General features: G+C 51.7%; 7 protein-coding genes across 7 annotated transcripts; 3 read left to right on the forward strand and 4 right to left on the reverse strand.

Moving 5' to 3' along the window:
* Nucleotides 1-421: 421 nt before the first annotated feature.
* On the reverse strand, nucleotides 422-2,088 carry APUU_80725A (putative cysteine synthase B; the record flags this gene model as incomplete). Its single annotated transcript, XM_041697038.1, has 3 exons — nucleotides 422-964; nucleotides 1,017-1,846; nucleotides 1,896-2,088. The coding sequence occupies 3 exons, from the start codon at nucleotides 2,086-2,088 to the stop codon at nucleotides 422-424; spliced, it is 1,566 nt and encodes a 521-aa protein (XP_041562608.1).
* A 939-nt stretch (nucleotides 2,089-3,027) lies between these two features.
* On the forward strand, nucleotides 3,028-5,105 carry APUU_80726S (putative MFS drug transporter; the record flags this gene model as incomplete). The annotated part of the gene is made up of 7 exons (XM_041697039.1): nucleotides 3,028-3,171; nucleotides 3,225-3,358; nucleotides 3,422-4,215; nucleotides 4,266-4,455; nucleotides 4,503-4,568; nucleotides 4,621-4,674; nucleotides 4,742-5,105. The coding sequence occupies 7 exons, from the start codon at nucleotides 3,028-3,030 to the stop codon at nucleotides 5,103-5,105; spliced, it is 1,746 nt and encodes a 581-aa protein (XP_041562609.1).
* Nucleotides 5,106-5,511: 406 nt separating this feature from the next.
* mfp (putative peroxisomal multifunctional beta-oxidation protein (MFP)) lies at nucleotides 5,512-8,541 on the reverse strand (the record flags this gene model as incomplete). The annotated part of the gene is made up of 7 exons (XM_041697040.1): nucleotides 5,512-6,834; nucleotides 6,887-7,295; nucleotides 7,348-7,735; nucleotides 7,790-7,879; nucleotides 7,932-8,040; nucleotides 8,093-8,320; nucleotides 8,386-8,541. The coding sequence occupies 7 exons, from the start codon at nucleotides 8,539-8,541 to the stop codon at nucleotides 5,512-5,514; spliced, it is 2,703 nt and encodes a 900-aa protein (XP_041562610.1).
* A 1,338-nt stretch (nucleotides 8,542-9,879) lies between these two features.
* Nucleotides 9,880-11,189, forward strand: APUU_80728S (TDA10 family protein; the record flags this gene model as incomplete). Its single annotated transcript, XM_041697041.1, has 5 exons — nucleotides 9,880-10,101; nucleotides 10,175-10,683; nucleotides 10,747-10,770; nucleotides 10,834-10,949; nucleotides 11,026-11,189. 5 exons carry the CDS (start codon nucleotides 9,880-9,882, stop codon nucleotides 11,187-11,189), a joined length of 1,035 nt encoding a protein of 344 aa, XP_041562611.1.
* A 758-nt stretch (nucleotides 11,190-11,947) lies between these two features.
* On the reverse strand, nucleotides 11,948-13,530 carry RPL7 (60S ribosomal protein uL30; the record flags this gene model as incomplete). Its single annotated transcript, XM_041697042.1, has 4 exons — nucleotides 11,948-12,407; nucleotides 12,462-12,628; nucleotides 12,814-12,925; nucleotides 13,514-13,530. 4 exons carry the CDS (start codon nucleotides 13,528-13,530, stop codon nucleotides 11,948-11,950), a joined length of 756 nt encoding a protein of 251 aa, XP_041562612.1.
* Nucleotides 13,531-13,842: 312 nt separating this feature from the next.
* On the forward strand, nucleotides 13,843-14,705 carry APUU_80730S (ESCRT-II subunit protein SNF8; the record flags this gene model as incomplete). Its single annotated transcript, XM_041697043.1, has 2 exons — nucleotides 13,843-14,318; nucleotides 14,387-14,705. 2 exons carry the CDS (start codon nucleotides 13,843-13,845, stop codon nucleotides 14,703-14,705), a joined length of 795 nt encoding a protein of 264 aa, XP_041562613.1.
* A 591-nt stretch (nucleotides 14,706-15,296) lies between these two features.
* nip1 (translation initiation factor eIF3 core subunit c) lies at nucleotides 15,297-17,998 on the reverse strand (the record flags this gene model as incomplete). Its single annotated transcript, XM_041697044.1, has 2 exons — nucleotides 15,297-17,572; nucleotides 17,659-17,998. 2 exons carry the CDS (start codon nucleotides 17,996-17,998, stop codon nucleotides 15,297-15,299), a joined length of 2,616 nt encoding a protein of 871 aa, XP_041562614.1.
* Nucleotides 17,999-18,986: the final 988 nt, after the last annotated feature.

Consider the following 18,986-nt stretch of genomic DNA (forward strand, 5'->3'; position numbering starts at 1 on the left):
TGGTTGCATGCTGCTTTGTTTCTTTTTCTCCCTTGCTTTTTCTTGCCTTTTTTTGTCGAGTTTGACAGCTGTCAGGTTTGTTATTTCTGTAGGCTTCGTAGATTTATTCTCCTTTCGTTGTTGCTGGTTGGTTATGCTTGTTGCAGGTATCCATATTTGACTTTTCTAGAGTAGGGCTGACCAGAGATGACATCCATGATGCTTGTGCTCATTTTAAATGAAACCATAATTATCAGTCTATTCAAAACTCATGAGGGGAAATAACTAAAGCAAGATACCCAAGAAACAACGGTGATCCTTCGCCGACTAACGGAGACTTCCGCTTTCGGACACGGCCACACAACCCATCTAGGCCAATTAAACAAACGAATATCCGAAAACAAACCAGTCTTTTGTCATTATATCATTGGCATGCTCATGTTCAATTACCCTCCAGCGGGACTGGTGTTACAGACACTGAAGGCTGCACATATGACTTATTCCCAACTGACTCGGCTCCACCATCGCCCCATAGCCCCTGGTCCTTCAGCGCTTGGTATCCTCCACGGAGACTGTCGGCCTGGATATTCTGCGCTCGGAGCACACTCGTGGCTACCCGCGCCGTGTCCCCGTTGTAGCAAATCACAAGGACATGTTGGTCTTGGAGCTGGGATAGGACGCTCTGCTCTTTCAGTAGGGCCTCTAGTTCTAGCCACTGCGCCTCTAGGATGCTGGGGTTGAAAAATGGCTTCGGGGTGTGTGAGTCAAGAGTTTTTAGCGGGATGTTGACTGATCCTGGGAGGCGCCATGAGTTGAAGTCGGCTGATGTTCTGAGGTCCACTACGCAGCATTGTGGGCGGAGGGTCAACATGGCAAGGAGATCTTGGGAGCAGGTTTTAGGGGACTCGTAGAAGTGGGTGAAGAGGACTACTGGGCTTCGCTCCCAGCTTTCGTCGTAGCGGTATAGGTCGACCTTGGTTAGGTTCTGTAAGGCATTAGTATTGGGGGGTGTGGGAAGCAGGCGGGAAACAACAAACCTCGTTTTGGATGGGGTGGAACTTGTCCTCTCCTAATCGCTGGAAGTATTCGCCAATGTACTGATACGGCAGGTCGCAGCATAGGAACACGCAGTGGATTGAGCCGTCAGGTCCAACCAGTTCGGACAGAGTACCAGCCTTCTTGCGCTTCTCGAGCATCTGAAAGAGGCCTTGCAAGTTGAAGCCCGATGACGGGCCACAGACGATACCTTCCCGACAAAGCTCTAGAGAGAGGGAGAAGGAATCGTACGAGTTGACTTCTTCAATAGTATCAACTGCCTCCTTCCACGGGAACTCTACGGGCTTCATCAACGCAAAGGATCTTGGCCCAGGAACTCGGTCTCCAGGTGCCGTACATACTCCAAGCCGAACAACAGATGGCTTGGCTTGTTTAAAGTAAGTGCCCAGGCCGGTCATTGTTCCTGAGGTCCCCATCCCCGCGCAGAGCACGTTGATCTCCGGGAGCTGCTTGAAGATCTGCGGTCCGGTCCAGCGGATATGTGACTGCCAGTTCTTGTCATTTTCGTATTGATTGGGGTTGAGGATTTCGTCTGATTCTGTGGCCATTCTGCGTGCACTCTGAATACCACCTCGCTCATCATAGGGCTCCGGCTGAGACGGTCCACCAAACAGGCTGATGTTGAGCCCGAAGAACTGCATCAGTCTAAGCTTTGCCTCGCTTGTCTTATTGCTGAGATAGGCTCGGGTGTCCTGCACGCCGTGCATAACCCGCGCAATCATCGACATAGAAATGACGGTAGACCCAGAGCTGTACTCAATGATCGTGTTTGTCTTTCCGGGGGCCACGTCCGACTGCAGCATATTCATTGCTAATTGGTCAGTTAAGGGTGCCAATGACCAAATCATAAGGGCTCGTACCTGGCATCGCTTTGACATTGTTTGCAGGATGCATAGTCATCATCTTTGCATAGATCCGCACACCATCTTGGTGGTAGGGGTTGAGGTACTCTGGGAGCTCAACCAAGGGCAACGGGGGTTGCGAATCCGGGTCGAAGTACTTCTTCAGAGAGTCCTGACCGAAATAGACATTGAGCTCATTAGAGTTCACCATGGCGCATGCAATGCAAGTAGAAGCAAGTTCCACCCGGATATCTGCACCGTACTGCTGCAGTAAATGAGAAGAGGAAGTGAGGGGAACGTCCTACGAGGGCAACGCCATAATATAGTAAATATGCTCAGGCAGAGTGCAACCGAGGGCCTCCCCCCACGCACACCCCTCCACCCCTCCTCAGCCCTGGAGCCCTGCTGCTCTTTTCCTCATTTCCACGCGCAGACCCGATGCCAGAGAGTTGAGACCCACCAGGCAGGCTTTCAATTCACTTTGATTGATGAGGTGCTTGCGTCTAGGGCCAATGGCACTGACATCTTGGGTCGCCCTACAGGGAATTCCGGCCATTTTCTTGATTGGCAAGTGGGCTTAAAGTCGAAACAGCCAACAGGGCTGCTGGGCAGGAAGATCACGAAAGTCTGTCCGCAGGGTGCTGCTGTGGGCTGAAGACGGGATGGGCAAATGCAATGAGTGCAATCAGTCTGGCCGGGATGATCTGCAGGTTCGGCAGAGCGCAAGGTCCCTTGACGGGCAGGAAATGGCGCCGCAGGTACTCAGGCTGAGGATATGATAGACGCTTGGCACGTGCCGGCGAGGACCTTTGAGGTGTTTTGAGCACATTTGCGGCGATCTTTCTCTCTCTTTCTCGTCTCGATCTCCGCGATCTTCCCTGCAATCCCAGGCCCAGTAATCCCACCCTGCAGACGCGAAACAATGACAGGCCCGGATTTCTGGGTATACTTCTGACCCATCAATTAGCTAATTGTTCCACGCTTGCTTCAGCATGCGGTGGGCTCGTCGTTCGCCGGCGGATTAGCTCGTCCCGTCACCCGTGTCACTCAGCCCGGGAAGGGAATAGGAGGGACCCAGCGCTCAGCACCCATATAACCCCCAGCCGATTCCCCTTTCGCTCGCTCGCCAGCATGTCCAGCGAGAGGAAAGATGTCGGGTGCTGCTGTCCTCCAGGAACCTCAGCCCTCCAGCCCGCCCGGCTCGGCCAGTTCGGGCTCGGAGCCAGCCTCCTCTAAAGCGCACCATGTCTTCAATGAACAAACAAATTACGTACCTAGAAGCACCATCATCACCGTAATGCGCCTACTCCACCTCCTGGAGGATCCTCATGGCTAACGCGGCTACAGATATTTTTGGCCTGCTCTACCGTCGACCTCATAGCTTTAATGGACCAGACCACCCTAGCTGCCAGCTTGTCAATTATTGGAAACGCGCTGAACGCCAGCGATAAATCAGCTTGGATATCCGGAGGCTACTTTGTGTAAGCTGCCTCTCCACATACATACATCCATGCATGCATTCGGTTCGCTTATTATCCGTCCAGCACTTCAACATGCTTCCAGCTCATATACGGCCGTCTCTCGGACATCTGGTCCCGCAAATTTGTGCTGTTCGTAGGCCTGGGGATCTTCTTTTTCGGCTCTTTGGCAGCTTCCCTCGCACAGACGGCCACGCAGCTGATCGTCTTCCGCGCCTTTACTGGTGTCGGTGGTGGCGGGTTAATGACGGTGGCTCAAATGATAGTCAGCGATGTCGTACCACTTAGAGAGCGAGGGAAATACCAGGGAATTCTAGGTGCAGTGGTAGCGCTGGCTAACGGAATCGGCCCAGTGATCGGTGGCGCCCTGTCCGCTATATCCAATGACTCCTGGAGATGGATCTTCCGACTTAATCTCCCACTCACTGCAATCTGCACGCTCTGCGTTCTCTTCTTCATGCCATTGCGAAAAGTTACCGGGGACTGGAAGCTTAAGCTCAAAGCTATCGATTTCGTGGGGGCGGCCCTAGCTCTTGCGGGTACCGCCGTGCTTCTTCTGGGGCTTACGTGGGGTGGTGGTGAATATCCCTGGGACTCAGCCCATGTCATCGCCACCATTGTTGTGGGGTTTGCTGTCTGTGTAGGTTTTGTGTTATGGCAATGGAAGGGTGCCCGGTACCCTTTGGTGCCGATGCACATATTCAAGTCCCGTATCGTCAACGGAGCTTGTCTCACCATGTTCATCAATGGGTGGAACTTTCTTGTACAGGTCTACTACATTCCGACCTTCTACCAGCTTGTGTTTAATTACTCCACTGTGAAATCTGGAGCAATGCTCCTGCCCATCACTCTGATGCAGAGTACGTCCGCGCTAGCTCCCCCGTGATGGCATAAATGCTAACGAACACAGCCGTCAGTAGCACCGTCTCCGGACTCATCGTACACTGGGTAGGTCGCTACAGGGAATGCATCCTCTTCGGATGGATGATATGGGCGGTCGGGCTAGGTCTCTTCTCGACCCTCGATGAGTCTTCTGGTCTTGGAAAACAGATCGGATACGGGCTCCTAACCGGCGTGGGCGTTGGGAACACATTGCAACCGTCAGTTCAAGCCACCGTATTTATTGGCCATTACTAACAACACATAGTGCCCTTATTGCCATCCAGGCCGGTGTCGAGCGACGAGACATGGCGGTTGTAACCGCTTTCCGAAAGTATGTCTTTGAACTCATCCAAAACTTGACAAGACAGCTAACTCCCATCAAGCTTCGTCCGAAACCTAGGTGGTACGCTAGGTCTCGCAATCGCTCAAACAATCATGTACGTGTCTCCCCTTCCTCACTAGTTTAGTTAGACCAGTCATCAAAGCCCAACTAACACTTATCAGAAACAACCTCATAACGTCTTCAATGGCTCCCCTGCACCTAAGCGCCGAAGACAAACGCTCTTTCCTCTCCAGCCCACAAAACTTCCTCTCTACTCTCTCAGACTCCGAAGCCCAACGCGCTCGGGACCTCCTCATCCCCGCCTACAAGCGTGGCTTCATGATTATTTTCGTCATCGGGGCGTCTCTGTCAGCAGCGGCATTTGTGCTCGCGTTCGGACTCATGCCGCAGGTTGGACTGAAGAGGGATGATGATGAGAAGTTGAAGGAGGAGGGGAAGAGAAGGGTTATGGAGAAGAAGGTTAAAGAGAAAGGTAAAGGTGGGGAGGAGGTTGAGAGGCAGGATCAGGGTCTGCATCAGTCTTAAGTTAGATAGCTTGCATAAATGGGTGGTTTTTCCGGGAGACTTATGCCCTGGTGAAAAAGTTGTTCAGCACGTTCTGGCATTGGGGGTGGTCATATTCTGTTGCACTACTTTATAGAGCTGTGTTGTTTTCGTTATTGGTCTGGAGGATGACCACAAAAGCCTACCTAATAATAAAAGAGGATGTTTCTTGAATAGAGAAATAAATGGTTCTGAGCCACCTCTGTTAACCTCCCTCCTTTACATAAGTATCAGATTCACGATACTACATATCTACAAGACACAAAAAGGTAGAACTGAAAAGAAATTGCTATCAAACAGAACTATTTATATACACAGTCTGAACCCAAAAAAATTTCCAGCCATATTCATAGTGGCATCTCATCAAAAATCACATCCATAATTTAGTTTACAATTTAGCCTTAGCACCATCGAGCAGCTCCGCGCCAGCACCCGTGATAGCAGGCTTGCCAGTCTCGACAACGGTAGTCTGGAAGAGGACGGTGTTGCCCTCCTTCCACATCTCCGTCTTGAGCGTCTGGCCGGGCAAGACGACACCAGCGAAGCGGACCTTGAGGTTCTTGATGGGGCCGAACGTAGAGAAGACGTGCTTGCCCGATACACCGAGAGAGCAGAGGCCGTGGAGGATGGGAGTCTTGAAGCCACCGACCTTGCTGAACTCGGGGTCGATGTGGAGAGGGTTGCGGTCGCCGTTGAGACGGTAGAGGGCGGCCTGATCCTCGGAGGTCTTCTCCTCGACGATGGCGTCGGCCTTGCGCTGGGGAGGCTTGTAGGCGGCAACGGCACCCTTGGGGCGGGCGGCAGTGGGCTTGGGAGAGCCACCGAAACCACCGCTGCCACGGATGAAGACGGTGGACTCGTTGTAGAAGAGGTCCTCGCCTGTCGATGCGTCCTTGGTTGTGTAGCCGGCGACAACGAGAGCAGCGGCGCCCTTGTCGACCACGTCGATGAGCTTGGGGTAGGTCTTGGTGCGGGCATCGGTGGGGATGGGGAACTTGCGGATCTCCATGTACTGTTCACCGTGGAGAAGCATCATGGGGGAGAAGTCCTTGACGATTTCGCCCATGTCCCAGGGGGTGGTGGTGTTGAACCAAGGAATAACAGCGAATGAGGGGAGGGCCTGGAAGTGGTCGTTGTTCTCGTAGACGAGGGGAAGGTCGGTGCGCTTGGCGCCCAAGCTCAGGTTGTAAAGGATAACATCGCGCTCAGTGTAGTCGAAGTCGGTTCCGTCGGTAGTAGCCTTCTTAGCCTCTTCGATGGCGGTCAGAATGTCGTTGCCGCCGCCGCCGTTGCTACGGTTGTTGAAGTTTTCCATCACCTTCTCGTTGGCGGCCTGGATATCCTCGGGGTGGTCCGCACGGCCGTCATCGAAGTTGGTGATCTTCCCAAGCTCCTTGGCAACGGCCTCGGGAGTCAACTTGATGTCGACAGGGAAGCCGTGGCCACCGCTGCGCTGCCAGCGAGTGCTGCCGAACCAACCGCTACCACACTCGAACAGGCCCTTGGTGGAGTAGGGCTCAGGGCAAACGTCGGAGCAGAGAAGAACGACCAAAGGCGCAACGTAGTCGGGCTTGAAGGCCTGGACCATCTCCTCAGGCATGATTGATCGGGTCATGTTGGTACCGGCGTTGGGAGCAATGGTGTTAACCTTGATGTTGTACTTGGCACCCTCCAAGGCCAGAGCTCGGGAGAATCCGAGGATACCGAGTTTCTATTAACCGTTAGTTGGTTTACCAGTGCACCGCCAGGGGAACTTAGCATACCGCTGCAGCATAGTTGGCCTGTCCAAAGTTGCCGTAAATACCACTGGTGCTTGCGGTGTTGACAATGCGACCATACTTGTTCTTCAACATGTGAGGCCACGCAGCCTGGGTGACCTTGTAGGTTCCGCGCAAGTGAATGTTAACAACAGGGTTCCACAGATCATCGGTCATGTTAGTGAAAGCCTTGTCACGCAGGATACCAGCGTTGTTGACCAGAATATCGATACGCCCGTAAGTGTCAATGGCAGTCTTGACGACAGCTGGGCCATCCTCGCAAGAGGCCTTGTTACCCACGGCCTCTCCACCGAACTTCTTGATCTCTTGAACAACAGGCTCAGGGTCAACCAAGTCGTTAACCACAACCTTGGCGCCGAGTTTGGCGAACTGAAGGCAGTAAGCACGGCCAAGACTAGATGCGGTTAGAGTGGGCATATCTTTAGATCTATAGTTTGGAAACATACCCGTTACCACCACCAGTGACAAGGGCAACCTTGCCCTTGAAGTCGGGCTCTGCTCCAGAAGGAGCGGGAGGCAACTTGAGGCCGTCTTCCAAGAATTCCACAAAGTTGGCGGGTCCTGTAGGATAGTCGGGCTTCGAGAAGTCGTTGACATCGTTCCATCTTCTGGCGATGGCACCGGGAGTGAGGGATGCATCAGTCTTCAATAGAGCACCCTTGGCACGTTCCCAGCGAATCTTAGCCACGTGGCCACCACCAACCTCGAAAATCGAACCGGACTCCGTTGTGTTGGATGAGTGGACCAGAGTAGCGACGACGGGAACAACCCATTCGGGCTTGAGGAGGTCCAGGACCTCAGGAGGCATCACGGTAGCAGTCATGCGGCTAGCGGCTGTTGGAGTCTGTCAGTTACGTATCCATAAACTACAGTTTTCGCGCGACATACCAATGGGGGCGATGACGTTGGCAATGATGTTGTACTTGGCACCCTCCTTTGCAAGGGTCTCGGTGAAACCGACCTGGCCGAGTTTGGCAGCTAGAAAGCGGTTAGCTAATGTCCAGCTCAATTCCATCGTTGGGCAGCATACCAGAGTAGTTGGCCTGTCCGAAGTTACCGAAGAGACCGGCAGCAGAGGCTGTGTTGATGACACGGCCAAACTTTTGTTTCCGGAAGTGAGGCCAAGCAGCTTGTGCGCACTATAGGCAATCAGTCTCCGTCACGTAGAAACGGAACAACCGGAACCCCTACCTTGTATGCACCATATGTGTGTACTCTGTTAATGAGATCCCAGTCCTGGTCCTTCATGTTCTTGAAGCTGACATCCCGGAGGATACCAGCATTGTTGATGAGAATATCTACTCGGCCGAAGTTCTTGATAGCTGTGTTGATGATGCCTTCACCGTTCTCGACGCTGTCGTAGTTGGCCACGGCCTTGCCGCCGGCAGCCTTGATCTCTTCAACAACCACATCGGCAGCCTATAGAAAGCAAAAAAACCTCAGTTAGAACTAACAACAAATAACATGTGATCGACGAAGCTCACCTTGCTTGACTGGCCCTCGCCCTTGTGAGAGCCACCGAGGTCGTTGACCACAACGCTTGCTCCTCTTGAGGCAAAAAACAGAGCATATGCCTTACCCAAACCACCACCAGCACCCGTGACGACGACGGTCTGGTTGTCAAAGCGCAGCTCAGACATGTTGATAAACCAAATTCAAAAGATGAGGGGAAGCAGGAGAGTAACGGGGGAGGGTATAGGACGGAGGGAGGGAGGCAGACTAAGGGTATGAATTATTTAAGGATGAGGAGAAATAAGGAGAGAACCAGCAGTATTCTGGGGAGAAGCGGGTTCAAGAATCATGGATGAGGTGGTGAATAATAATCTGGGGAGAAGTGACGACGGTCGCAGTGCTCGGCAAGCTGGCTCACTTGGGCCGAGGTATCTCTGCTGACCCCAAGCTCGGTGCTTCTGCGCCGGCGGTTCACACTCCATGGCAGATGTCACGGCTTCACATGCCGATTCCATCGCTCCCCCTGCTGCTCTTAATCCCTTTGCCGTCACTCAGTCCTTGACTCTTCCTATCTTTTCTCGGTCGGTGTTGGACAGCCGTCTCTCTCGGGTCCACCGGCTCTTTGCTTCTGTAGGGCGAAGGTGTTGCTTGCTGTTTTCCACAATTGGCTAGCCGCTCTCATGTGATTCGAGGCCCGAGGTCTGATCTCACGGGCTCACAAATCACAAATGATGTATGGCGTGGGGCTAGATCTCCGTGTGGGCGGTGAGCCCGATTCTGCCAAGCCTTCTTTCAATAAAATAGCTCAGTGGGAAGGCGCTTGTCTGGTGTCACATGATTTTAGTCTTCACATTAGCTCCCGTCAAGAGTCTTCGATATCTGGACAAAACTATGGTCCGTCGTTCGATCCCGAGCTGCCCCATTTATTCATCATTCTACTTGCTATACTCTACAGACTACGTTTAGACTCAATAGATAAGCAGTTCTTTCCAATTCTTTCCATCTCGATCCCATTTATGATTCCTGCAATGAAAGGCGATGTGTATTCCAGTTGCCGATGGTCTAGTACATCTCCACGAGCCCATACTTGGCCGATCCGCCGACATGTACGGTAGTCGTGGAACGGAAACTTGCAGGACATTGAGGGCACCATTAAACATAAGGGTGCAGTCTATTGCACTGCACCTTCCAGTACCAGAGTCCTGCTTAATGTGTGACAACCTCCAAGCTCCTTGGAGTATTGAAGACATAGCCACCAAGCCCTAACCAAGCTACGCCCGGCAACAATGGTGTACTAATTATACTGTATAGTCCACATTTATCAAACTACCATAAACGATATCTGCACTTTACCTAGAGTACGCAGAGCCTATAAAATAAATACAATCTTTAATCCAAGAATAAGATCTCTCGGCCGTTACATACCCACTATATCCACCACGAGACTACCCAGGCTAAGCGGTTCCCCAGCCGGAGGAATTAAGTCCGGTCGGACATCCCCCGATCAAAGACAGTCCCTCTGCTATATGAATCGCTGGATCTGCATCTCGCGAACAATTCGCCGTTCTAGAACCATTCTCACACAATCCAAAATGCCTGAAATCTTCGACGACAAGTCCGAGCACTGCATTCCGTTCCTGCTTGAGCGCCTCAAGGCCCACCAGGCGCAGTACGGCAACGACCCCTCCAAGACCCCGCCGTTCTTCCTGGGGCTGAACGGCGTCCAGGGCGCTGGGAAAACGGTGCTGGTAAATTACATTGACATTGATTGATATTACGAGAGAAGAAAAGAAAGTAGCTAAGCAATCAATGCCGGTCTAGGTGTCCACGCTGCAATCCACCCTCCGCTCGCCGCCATACTCGCTCCCCGTTGTAACTCTCTCCCTCGACGACCTCTACCTCACCCACGACGACCAGGTCCAACTCGCAAAGAACAACCCGACAAATCCGCTCCTCCAGCACCGCGGCCAACCAGGCACACACGACCTTCCACTCGCCGAGTCCGTCTTCGCATCTCTCCGCTCGGGCCGCCCCACCGCGATCCCGCAGTACGATAAATCGGCGTTCAGCGGGCAGGGCGACCGGGTCCCGCAGGCGCAATGGGAAACGGTTAACGAGTCGGGGCAGGAACAGATCAAGGTTCTTGTCTTCGAAGGGTGGAGCGTGGGGTTCCGCGCGTGGGACGAGGATGTCCTCCGGGCGAAGTGGGAAACCGCGGTCCGGACGAAGGACGCCAAGGGGTCTGACTATAAGGGCCGCCTGGGCCATGTGAAGTTTGAGGATGTTAAGACGGTTAATGATTTATTGAGGAGATACGATGGATTGACTAAGTTTGTGGCCTTGATTGAGTATTTATTTGATGAATTTGAACTAATGGGTTTTCTTCTTACTAGCCAGCTGGATGCGCTGATACATATGTATGCGCCTGGATCCCCAAACGCAATGTCTGGCTTTCAATGATGCTAACTTATATTCTACAGCGACGCCAAGGATAACTTCTACGTTTACGAGTGGCGACAAGAGCAAGAGCGCACTCTTCGGGCGACGAAAGGTATCGGCATGACCGAGGAGCAAGTCAACAACTTTGTTGATGGCTGTATGTCCGCCCCGCCACCCATCTATCATAACTCTGTCACTGCGCCTTATAAGAAAAAGGTATACTAATTGATTAGATTACCCATCCTACGAGCTCTACAGCGAAACGCTCCGCGAAGGAGCCTTCAAGCCCGTCCCTCACTCAACCACAGCATCCGTATCGCCATCCGGGTGGGAAGGTAAACAACTTAGATTGATTGTCGACAAGGGTAGAAGGGTGCAAGACGTTATCAAAATATAGATTTCTTCTGTATATACCCAGATGCTGCATGAAATTTTGTAAGTGGTTATATTTCAATAGATATATATCAGTAGGTGCAGCCTAAGTAAAACAGCATTATTATATGACCAATTCACATAAATCAATAAAGCGCAATAGTTCCTGGCTTCAATTAAGAAACAAAACACCACAATCATCGTATAGTCCTTTTTATATATGTGTGAGTAGCGAAGATAGGCGGGGCTCAAAGAAGGACAGAAAGGATGCCGAAATCGAATTTGACTTTGGACATATACAAGGCCGCAGATTGGGATTAAGTATAGACAGCAACTGGGTAACAGCATCAGGAGAAGGTAGGAGAAGGCGCAGCGTCTTTGATAACCACGAGGATCTCACAATGATTCAAGTCCTGCTCTGGTCTTAAACCTCGTCTTTCGCTAGCTGGCACTTAATCTCCAGGAAAGTTTATCTTAGTAGACTGATGGGAACATACAGCCGCATTCTGTCTTTAGTGGGCTACGACTACGATGCTTCGTTTAGACTGATGGGAACATACAGCCGCATTCTGTCTTTAGTGGGCTACGACTACGATGCTTCATTAAGGGAATTCAGGGTCAACAAAATATGACTACAATTCAGTTACTAAGCCCAAGGGTATAAACGTGCACAATCATAAACTTCTGAAAGCTTTTGTATTTTCAACTCGGAATTCAGACCATTATACCGACAACCAGCCAGTAGTCCAGACCCCGCGAACACCAATCCCACGCAGAAAGAATCTAGTTCATCTGGCGGATGAGAGCGTTGATGTTCTCCTCACGGTTACCAGTGTCACCACCCTGGATGTAGTGCTTGAACTTGCGGGAGCGGAAGCCACCAGTGGGGTTGGAGAGCTTGAAGGGCCAGAGGAAGTTGTTGGCCTGCTTGAAGTTGGGGCCGACGGTGTAGATCTCGTGGATCAGATCCTCCATGCAGACAATGCCGAACTTGCCGAGGTGCTCCTCGATGATCTGGTTGTCGGTGAGGGGAGTGCGCTGCTTGTCGACCTTTCCGTAACCGCGCTTGTAGACGAGCTCACGGACGGACTTGAGGTTGGGGTAACCGTAGGCAACGTAGGGGTTGATGATGGTAAGCATCTCCTGGGTAGCCTTGGTGAGACGGACGAAAGTGCCGTTGTTGATCTGGATCAGACGGAGGAGCTGAAGGATCTTGCGAGGCTGAGGAGGGATCTTGTTGATACTGGAGATTTGTTAGAAATGGAACAATGTACAAAACTTGTGTAGAGCAGCTTACCCCTTGATACGGACAACGAAGACAAGCTTGGGCTCGTCAGCAACCTGGAAGTTGCCCTCCTGGCGAGCGACACGGCCAAGACGGATCTTCTCACGCTCAGCATCGCGGTACTCCTTGACGTAGGACTCGGCGCGCTTGAAGATGACGGAGCGCTTCTGCTTGTTGGCCTGAAGTTTCTGAGTTAGCGTGATGCAGGCACAGAAAATCACATAATTAATAACGTGAAGCAATATTCTCAGCCCCGAAAGATGGTTAACAAAAGCGACAGCATCGACTGGTAATCTAGTCGCGTAATGGTTGGTGTCATCACCGAATGGAAAAAAAAACAAAAAGAAAAAATTTCTTCACTAACCTCCTTCTTCTTCTGAGCCTCCTCACGGGAGACAGCGCGAGCCTGCTCCTGGCTCTTGCGCTTCTTGAGGAGGGTCTCGGGGACGAGAACCTGCTCCTGGGTGGGGACGGTGCTGTTAAGGTCAGTTTAGTCTGTCCGCAAAAAAATTGAACCATTTCGCCGAGTGTAAGAATTGCGGCTACAGCGCCACATTCTCATGCTGAAGGCTAGAAGAAATAGATAACACCCGACAGAATAATTTTAATCGGTGAGGTTGATCTAAGTACCACGCCTTCTAGGAGTTTGCTACTAATCGTGCATTCTCAGCGCGACGTTCGCAGTTCCAGCGTGAACATTGCAAGCCTCATCCGACAAGACCCCAAACATAACGCTCAGGAAGGTAATGTTGACGCTGTTGGTGCGTCCACTCAAAACCCCTAAGGGTAGAGATGGGCAACGATAGCTCTCAACAATTGTTTTCAAGGAGAAGGCAATGTGCTTTCAACCTCAATACCCCATGCCTTTTCTCAGACCCAGTGTACCGCCTCCAACGTTTCCGTCGATGCGAACGCGTGGTGAGAAAGGCCGCGGGAAGAATCGAGCTGGTGTCTCGCGACCATTTCTGGTCGGAGCCTCTCCAGCGAGAAGGACGACTATAAACCGAACTTTACAGGCTCGTAGGACGAATCAGCCGACAAAGGGATGTTCAAAGGCAACATACGTAGCAGTCGAGGCCATTGCGACGGTCTGTTGAGTTCGCGAGTTGGGCGGTTGGCGAAAGCTGTCGTACTGGAAAGAATTCGAGAAGGAGAAATTTCAAAGTTGAAGGGAAAAGGTTGTGTGGGTAGGCGATAGTGTACTAACCAGATATGGCTAGGAGGTAAATGGAATGCTTCTTTCCTCATTTGGAACAGACAGCCCTTATCTATAGGGCAGTCCTTATCAGCTGATATCGTCCGATAAGCCTCATCTCCGGAGTACTTGCCGCATCATCACGACGCTGTCTCTCATGCCCCGCAACCTGGTTCTCGACCATAACTGTTCTTCGCCATGGCCTCTCGTCGGGGAGTTGGGCTTGGTGCCTTTGCGAACCGCACTCAAGCCACACAATCGTACGCTAACCATGGCGCAAACCTACGCTCCACGCACACCTCCTCGCTCCAGACCCAGCTCTCTGTCTTCCAGAACTTACTCCATACCTTCGCGCTGGAGCATAGCTCAACAATCAAATCGAATCCGACCTTCCGCGCAGAGTTTGCGCGAATGTGCAATGTCATTGGCGTCGACCCTCTTGCAGCCAGTAACGTGAAAGGCAAAAATGCACGCAAGGGCCTCGGCGATGGAGCCAGCTTCTGGACGCAGATTATGGGTGGGGACATGAACGACTTCTACTTTGAGGTCGCTGTCCGGGTAGTGGAGCTTTGTCGTGATACACGTAGTGAGAATGGAGGTTTACTCGGTGTTCAGGAGTGTCGGAAGCGTGTAGGTAAGGGAAAGGCGATTGGTAGTGGACTTGAAGTAACAGAGTATGTATTTCCACCCAACCCGGCGGATTATATGGATGCATTGCCTAACGGCACCTTTAAACTTTCAGCGACGATGTTCTACGTGCCGTGAAGTCTCTTGAACCCCTTGGCTCAGGGTTCTCTATCATTCTGGTCGGCAGCAAACAATATATTCGCTCTATCCCAAAAGAGCTGAATACAGACCAATCTACCGTTCTCGAAGCCATCCAAATACTAGGCTATGTGAGCGTTTCAATGTTACAAATTAATCTCAATTGGGAAAAGGCTCGCGCAAAAACGGTTCTCGACGATCTTCTTGCAGATGGTCTTGTTTGGGTGGATCTCCAATGCGCAGAAAAGGAATATTGGTCGCCTCAGAAACTCTTCAATGATGGCGATGATGGTTGATGCGTTTGGAAATTTAGTGGACTTTTCCTCCTGACAACAGACTCGGCTTTCACCAGCTCCAAACCATTCATATTGGACTGAAGTGCACATGGTCCATGATGGCATGGCCTCGGAATCATGGGCCATGCCATCATTCTCCCCAGCAACCTACAACAGATGCATTGCACCCCCGCAACCCGGGATTTAGCTCGATTCCGGGACTGATGCAGCGTCTGTAGCTTCCAGTCCTGTTGTGGGTATCTCGAGGCGGGGATATGGTTCTCCCTTCATGCAGATCTAAGTTTAAATATACACGGAGACGGCTCGGTTCTACGGAGATGTATTTGTCCCAAGCAGCCATAATATTTAAATGCCATACCTAGCAAGATTGCTTGCACCTCTTATACAACATCCCACTCCCATCTTCATGAAATTTACGAAATAAGGGAAAGGGGAGGGAAAAAAAAAGGGAAGATTGAGACATAATTCCTCTAGTAAACAACCATAAGGGTAAGAACGCGGGGAATGATCATACGAGTCATATTCCAATAAGAACATTAGACCATGAGTAAAAGAAAAAGGAAAAGACATGCCATTATAAAACAATTTTATTTAAGCCTTGATCGCTCCACCCAATGCACCACCACCGAATTGCTGTCCACCCGGTCGGCGCTGTCCACCACCAGGTATTCTCGCACCACCACGGCCTTGACCACCACCACGGCCTTGACCACCACCTCGGGGACCACGGCCGCCACGGCCGCCAGGCCCGTGCTCGCGCTGGAAGGCATTGGCCATACCCTGTGTCCGTTGCTCGAGAGTCTTCTCGTTGGCCTCGAGGAGGTTCATGGACTTGTCGCCGAGGGTGACGATCTGGGACTGGAGGCGAGAGAGCTCAGCACCCTTGCGGAAGATGATGGCGTCGTTGACCTGGTCGAGGGCTGCGCCGAGTTCCTCGTGGGAGATCATGCGGCTGATGATAGCAGCGATCTTCTTTTCGGGGAGCTCGAACATGGTTGACAAGGTGGAGATAGAGAGGCTGTCGTAGAAGGGGGCATAGGTAAAGAGATATGTGCGGAGTCCCTCTTCTTGAATCTGCTGGGAGAGCATCTCCTTGATCTTCTCTGGTTGGGGCATAAGGTCCCAGATCTTGATGGAGTTAAGCATCTCCGCGGCCTTCTTCCAGTCACCGGCGGCGAGGAACTTGGCGCTCATGATGACACCATCACGGGTGTTCTCGGCGGGACCGGTGAAGACCTGGCGCTCGTTGTAGTCAAGCATACGGCGGAAGGTCTTGGAGATGACGCGGCGCTTCATTTCGGGGGAGGAAGAGGTCTGAGCCATCAGAGGGACCTCAAGGAACATGCTAGAGGTGAGGTAAATGCACTCGAGCAGTTCGAGGTTGATGTGCATGTGGAAGGGGAGTTGACGTTGACGCTCAAGACGCTCTTGTTCGGGGGAGACGGTAGAGTAACGCTGGAGGATGATGCCCTGGGCGAGAAGCTCTTTCTGGCGCCCGCTACCGCAGATCTCGGAGAGAGTGTTCTGGGCTTCGTAGACGAGACCAGCACGGAAGGCACACAGACCGATCTGGACCAACGTTCGGTTGAAGAGGATCTGAGAGCTAACATCGAAGTTCGCAATGTTCTCGGAAAGGTGAGACATGAGCATCAAGTCACGAGAACGGTAGTACTGGTCGTGAAGGGCGAGGAAGTAGATCTGGGCGAGCATTGCCCGGGCCCGGAGGATACCATCGCTGTTCTTGAACAGGTAGTTGCATAGCGTGTGGACGAGGGCCTCGGCATCGGCAGTGTTTGTACCGCTTGTGATGGAGGATTTCAGCTCTGAGGGAAGAGCCTTCCCCGTGTTATCTTCCAGAATTGTGATGACCTGAGAAGGCTTGAAGTAGATGTGTTCGAGTCTCCTCATCACCACACGATTAAGGCTGTCCTGGCGAAGCTCGGTCTTCTCCCGCTTCGTCAGACCCTCAACGTAGATCTGGGTCCGTGCAAGATTGGTATACAGCTGCTTCTCGTCGCTCAGACGTTCGATATACTCGGCGGTGTGAGGGTCGATGTGCTGCAGAGACCTCGTGAGCTCGTCATCAAGTCTCTCAATGTACGAAACAATGCTGCCCGGGATGTACAGGGTCTGGCCTGGCGTAACCTGGGGCTGCTTCTCATCATCCTCCCACTCCTCGGCACCTTCGCTGACAACGTAGTCGGTCTCCTTCTCAAGAACGGAAAGCAGGGTGGCGAATTCTTGCTCAGCAGCCTTCCATTGTTCAACGCTCATGTACGCAGCGGCAGATGTAGTGGTAAGGTCGAAGCGGGTGGAGATAAGGGTAAGGTAGACACGGATGCGCTGGTAAGGGTTCTGGGAAACCTCGAGGAGCTTCTCCATGGTCTTGATCTGCTCGAGGCGGTCGGTGTTCTTCTTTCCTCGGGACTCGACGATAACACGGAGGTGCTTAAGGATGCTCTCTGGGGTGTACTGAAGAGTCTTTCCACCACGGCCAACGGTCGCGAATCCATCGTCGTCACCGGCAACAGCAGCGGGTGCCTCGACGCGCTCCAGCTTGCTCAGGCGAGGTGCAGCCGGGGCAGACTTCTTCTTCTCCTCTTCATCCTCGCTCTCCATGAAGTCTTCCTTGTTCGCACGGTACTTCTCAATCTGTGCAGCATATTCCTTGTTGTTCTTCTTGATCTTCTGCTTGATTGCGTTGAAACCCTTGGCGTTGCTGGCGTTCATCTTCTTGTTGGACGACTTCTGCTTGGTGACGGTCTCGTTGACCAAATCCTCGAGGTCCGCGACGGTCTTGACATAGACCTTAGGAACAGGGCCGGACTGAACGACCTTCACGATTTGACGGTTCAGCTTGTCGAATTCTAAAAAAAAAAATAAAAACACAACGTTAGTATCGAAACTTATATCCCCTATCCCAAAACCCAATATAAAATGGAAGTCCACGCACCAGCTGAAATAACCGCCCAATCGTTAATCTTCTGAGCATTGTCCATCAACTTAATCGTGCTCTCGAGTTCCTCCAACCGCTTGTTCTTCGCACTCTTCACAACCTTGACCACCTCTTCATCCTCACTTTCCTCGCTATCACTGATATCCTTTATGAAACGACTAGCACTGGTTTTTCCAGCCTCATCATCCTCAGAGGACTCTTCCTCCGAAGAGCTACCCTCCTCCTCGCTGGATTCCTCCTCGGACTTCTCGACCTCCTCCTCATCGCTGTAGAGCTCCTCCTCGTCGGAGCCGCTGCTGTTGCTGTCGCTGTCGTTACCGTAGAAAAAGCGCGACATGGTTGCGGGAGTCGGAATAAAGGGTTCCTGTCGATGGGAAACGTCTCGTTCTCGCCGGCCGGGGGTGTGGTGCGTCGTGACAGCCTGGTAGGAAAATCCCGTTGTGAGGGTTCGTAGCCGCAGCGGCGTTGGGCGGCGAGCCACACAAATTTAAGCGAGCCGGCGCCTAACCGCTTTAGGTAATTGGGGATGGCTCCCCGCCACGCTTAGATCTGTTCTTTTGTAGATAAAGCAGCTGAAATCATGAAGGTTACTTTTGGGATCATCGATTTCTAGTTTAGATGGTTTTGCCTCGGGGCGGCCTTGGAATGGCTCAAGTGTGAACGGCAGTGTGTTATATTCGGGAATTTTATCAATATAACTTACTGGAGACTCTACTTAAACTAAGGAAGAAGATCTAGTTTATCGAGTCTAGATAGTAGGTGTTTTTTTTTTCTGTCTAGTGATAGTATTTCTATCATACGAGGCGTATCCCTCCAATGGGTTCTGATTAACCAGGCTAGTCAAGGCTGGTTTAGATTTATCAACCTCTCGGCCAGACAGTATAATAGCACTCTGAATCAATATAGACAGCTAGGATCGTCCAAACCGACATATACCTGCTTGTCTATTTAAGTCATGTTTGTAAGAATACTATCATGCTACAGATGCAATACATACACCCGAAAAATGGACAATGCCCGCTAACAAAAACAGTCCTAAACGTGTACACAATCTATGCTAAATCACAAAGGTAGGTAGGATTGGCCTGACAGAAACGGCTGCAAAGGTACTTTTTTTTTCAGGATCCGCGGTTCCGCACCCAACTTACACCACGGCTGCTGGTTCAGATGGCACCAGTGTCGGTGGCCACCAGGTAGATTGACCGTTCGGCAACCGGAACAGGTCCACAAGTGTCAGAAATGAGAACGGCCAGGTACCTGGGGAACGGATCTTCAGCACATCTGGCATTTTTGGGCCTGAGTATCCAAGCTATAGTACTGCTATC

The sequence above is a fragment of the Aspergillus puulaauensis genome, chromosome 8, assembly GCF_016861865.1.
Source record: "Aspergillus puulaauensis MK2 DNA, chromosome 8, nearly complete sequence".
Classification (NCBI taxonomy): domain Eukaryota; kingdom Fungi; phylum Ascomycota; class Eurotiomycetes; order Eurotiales; family Aspergillaceae; genus Aspergillus; species Aspergillus puulaauensis.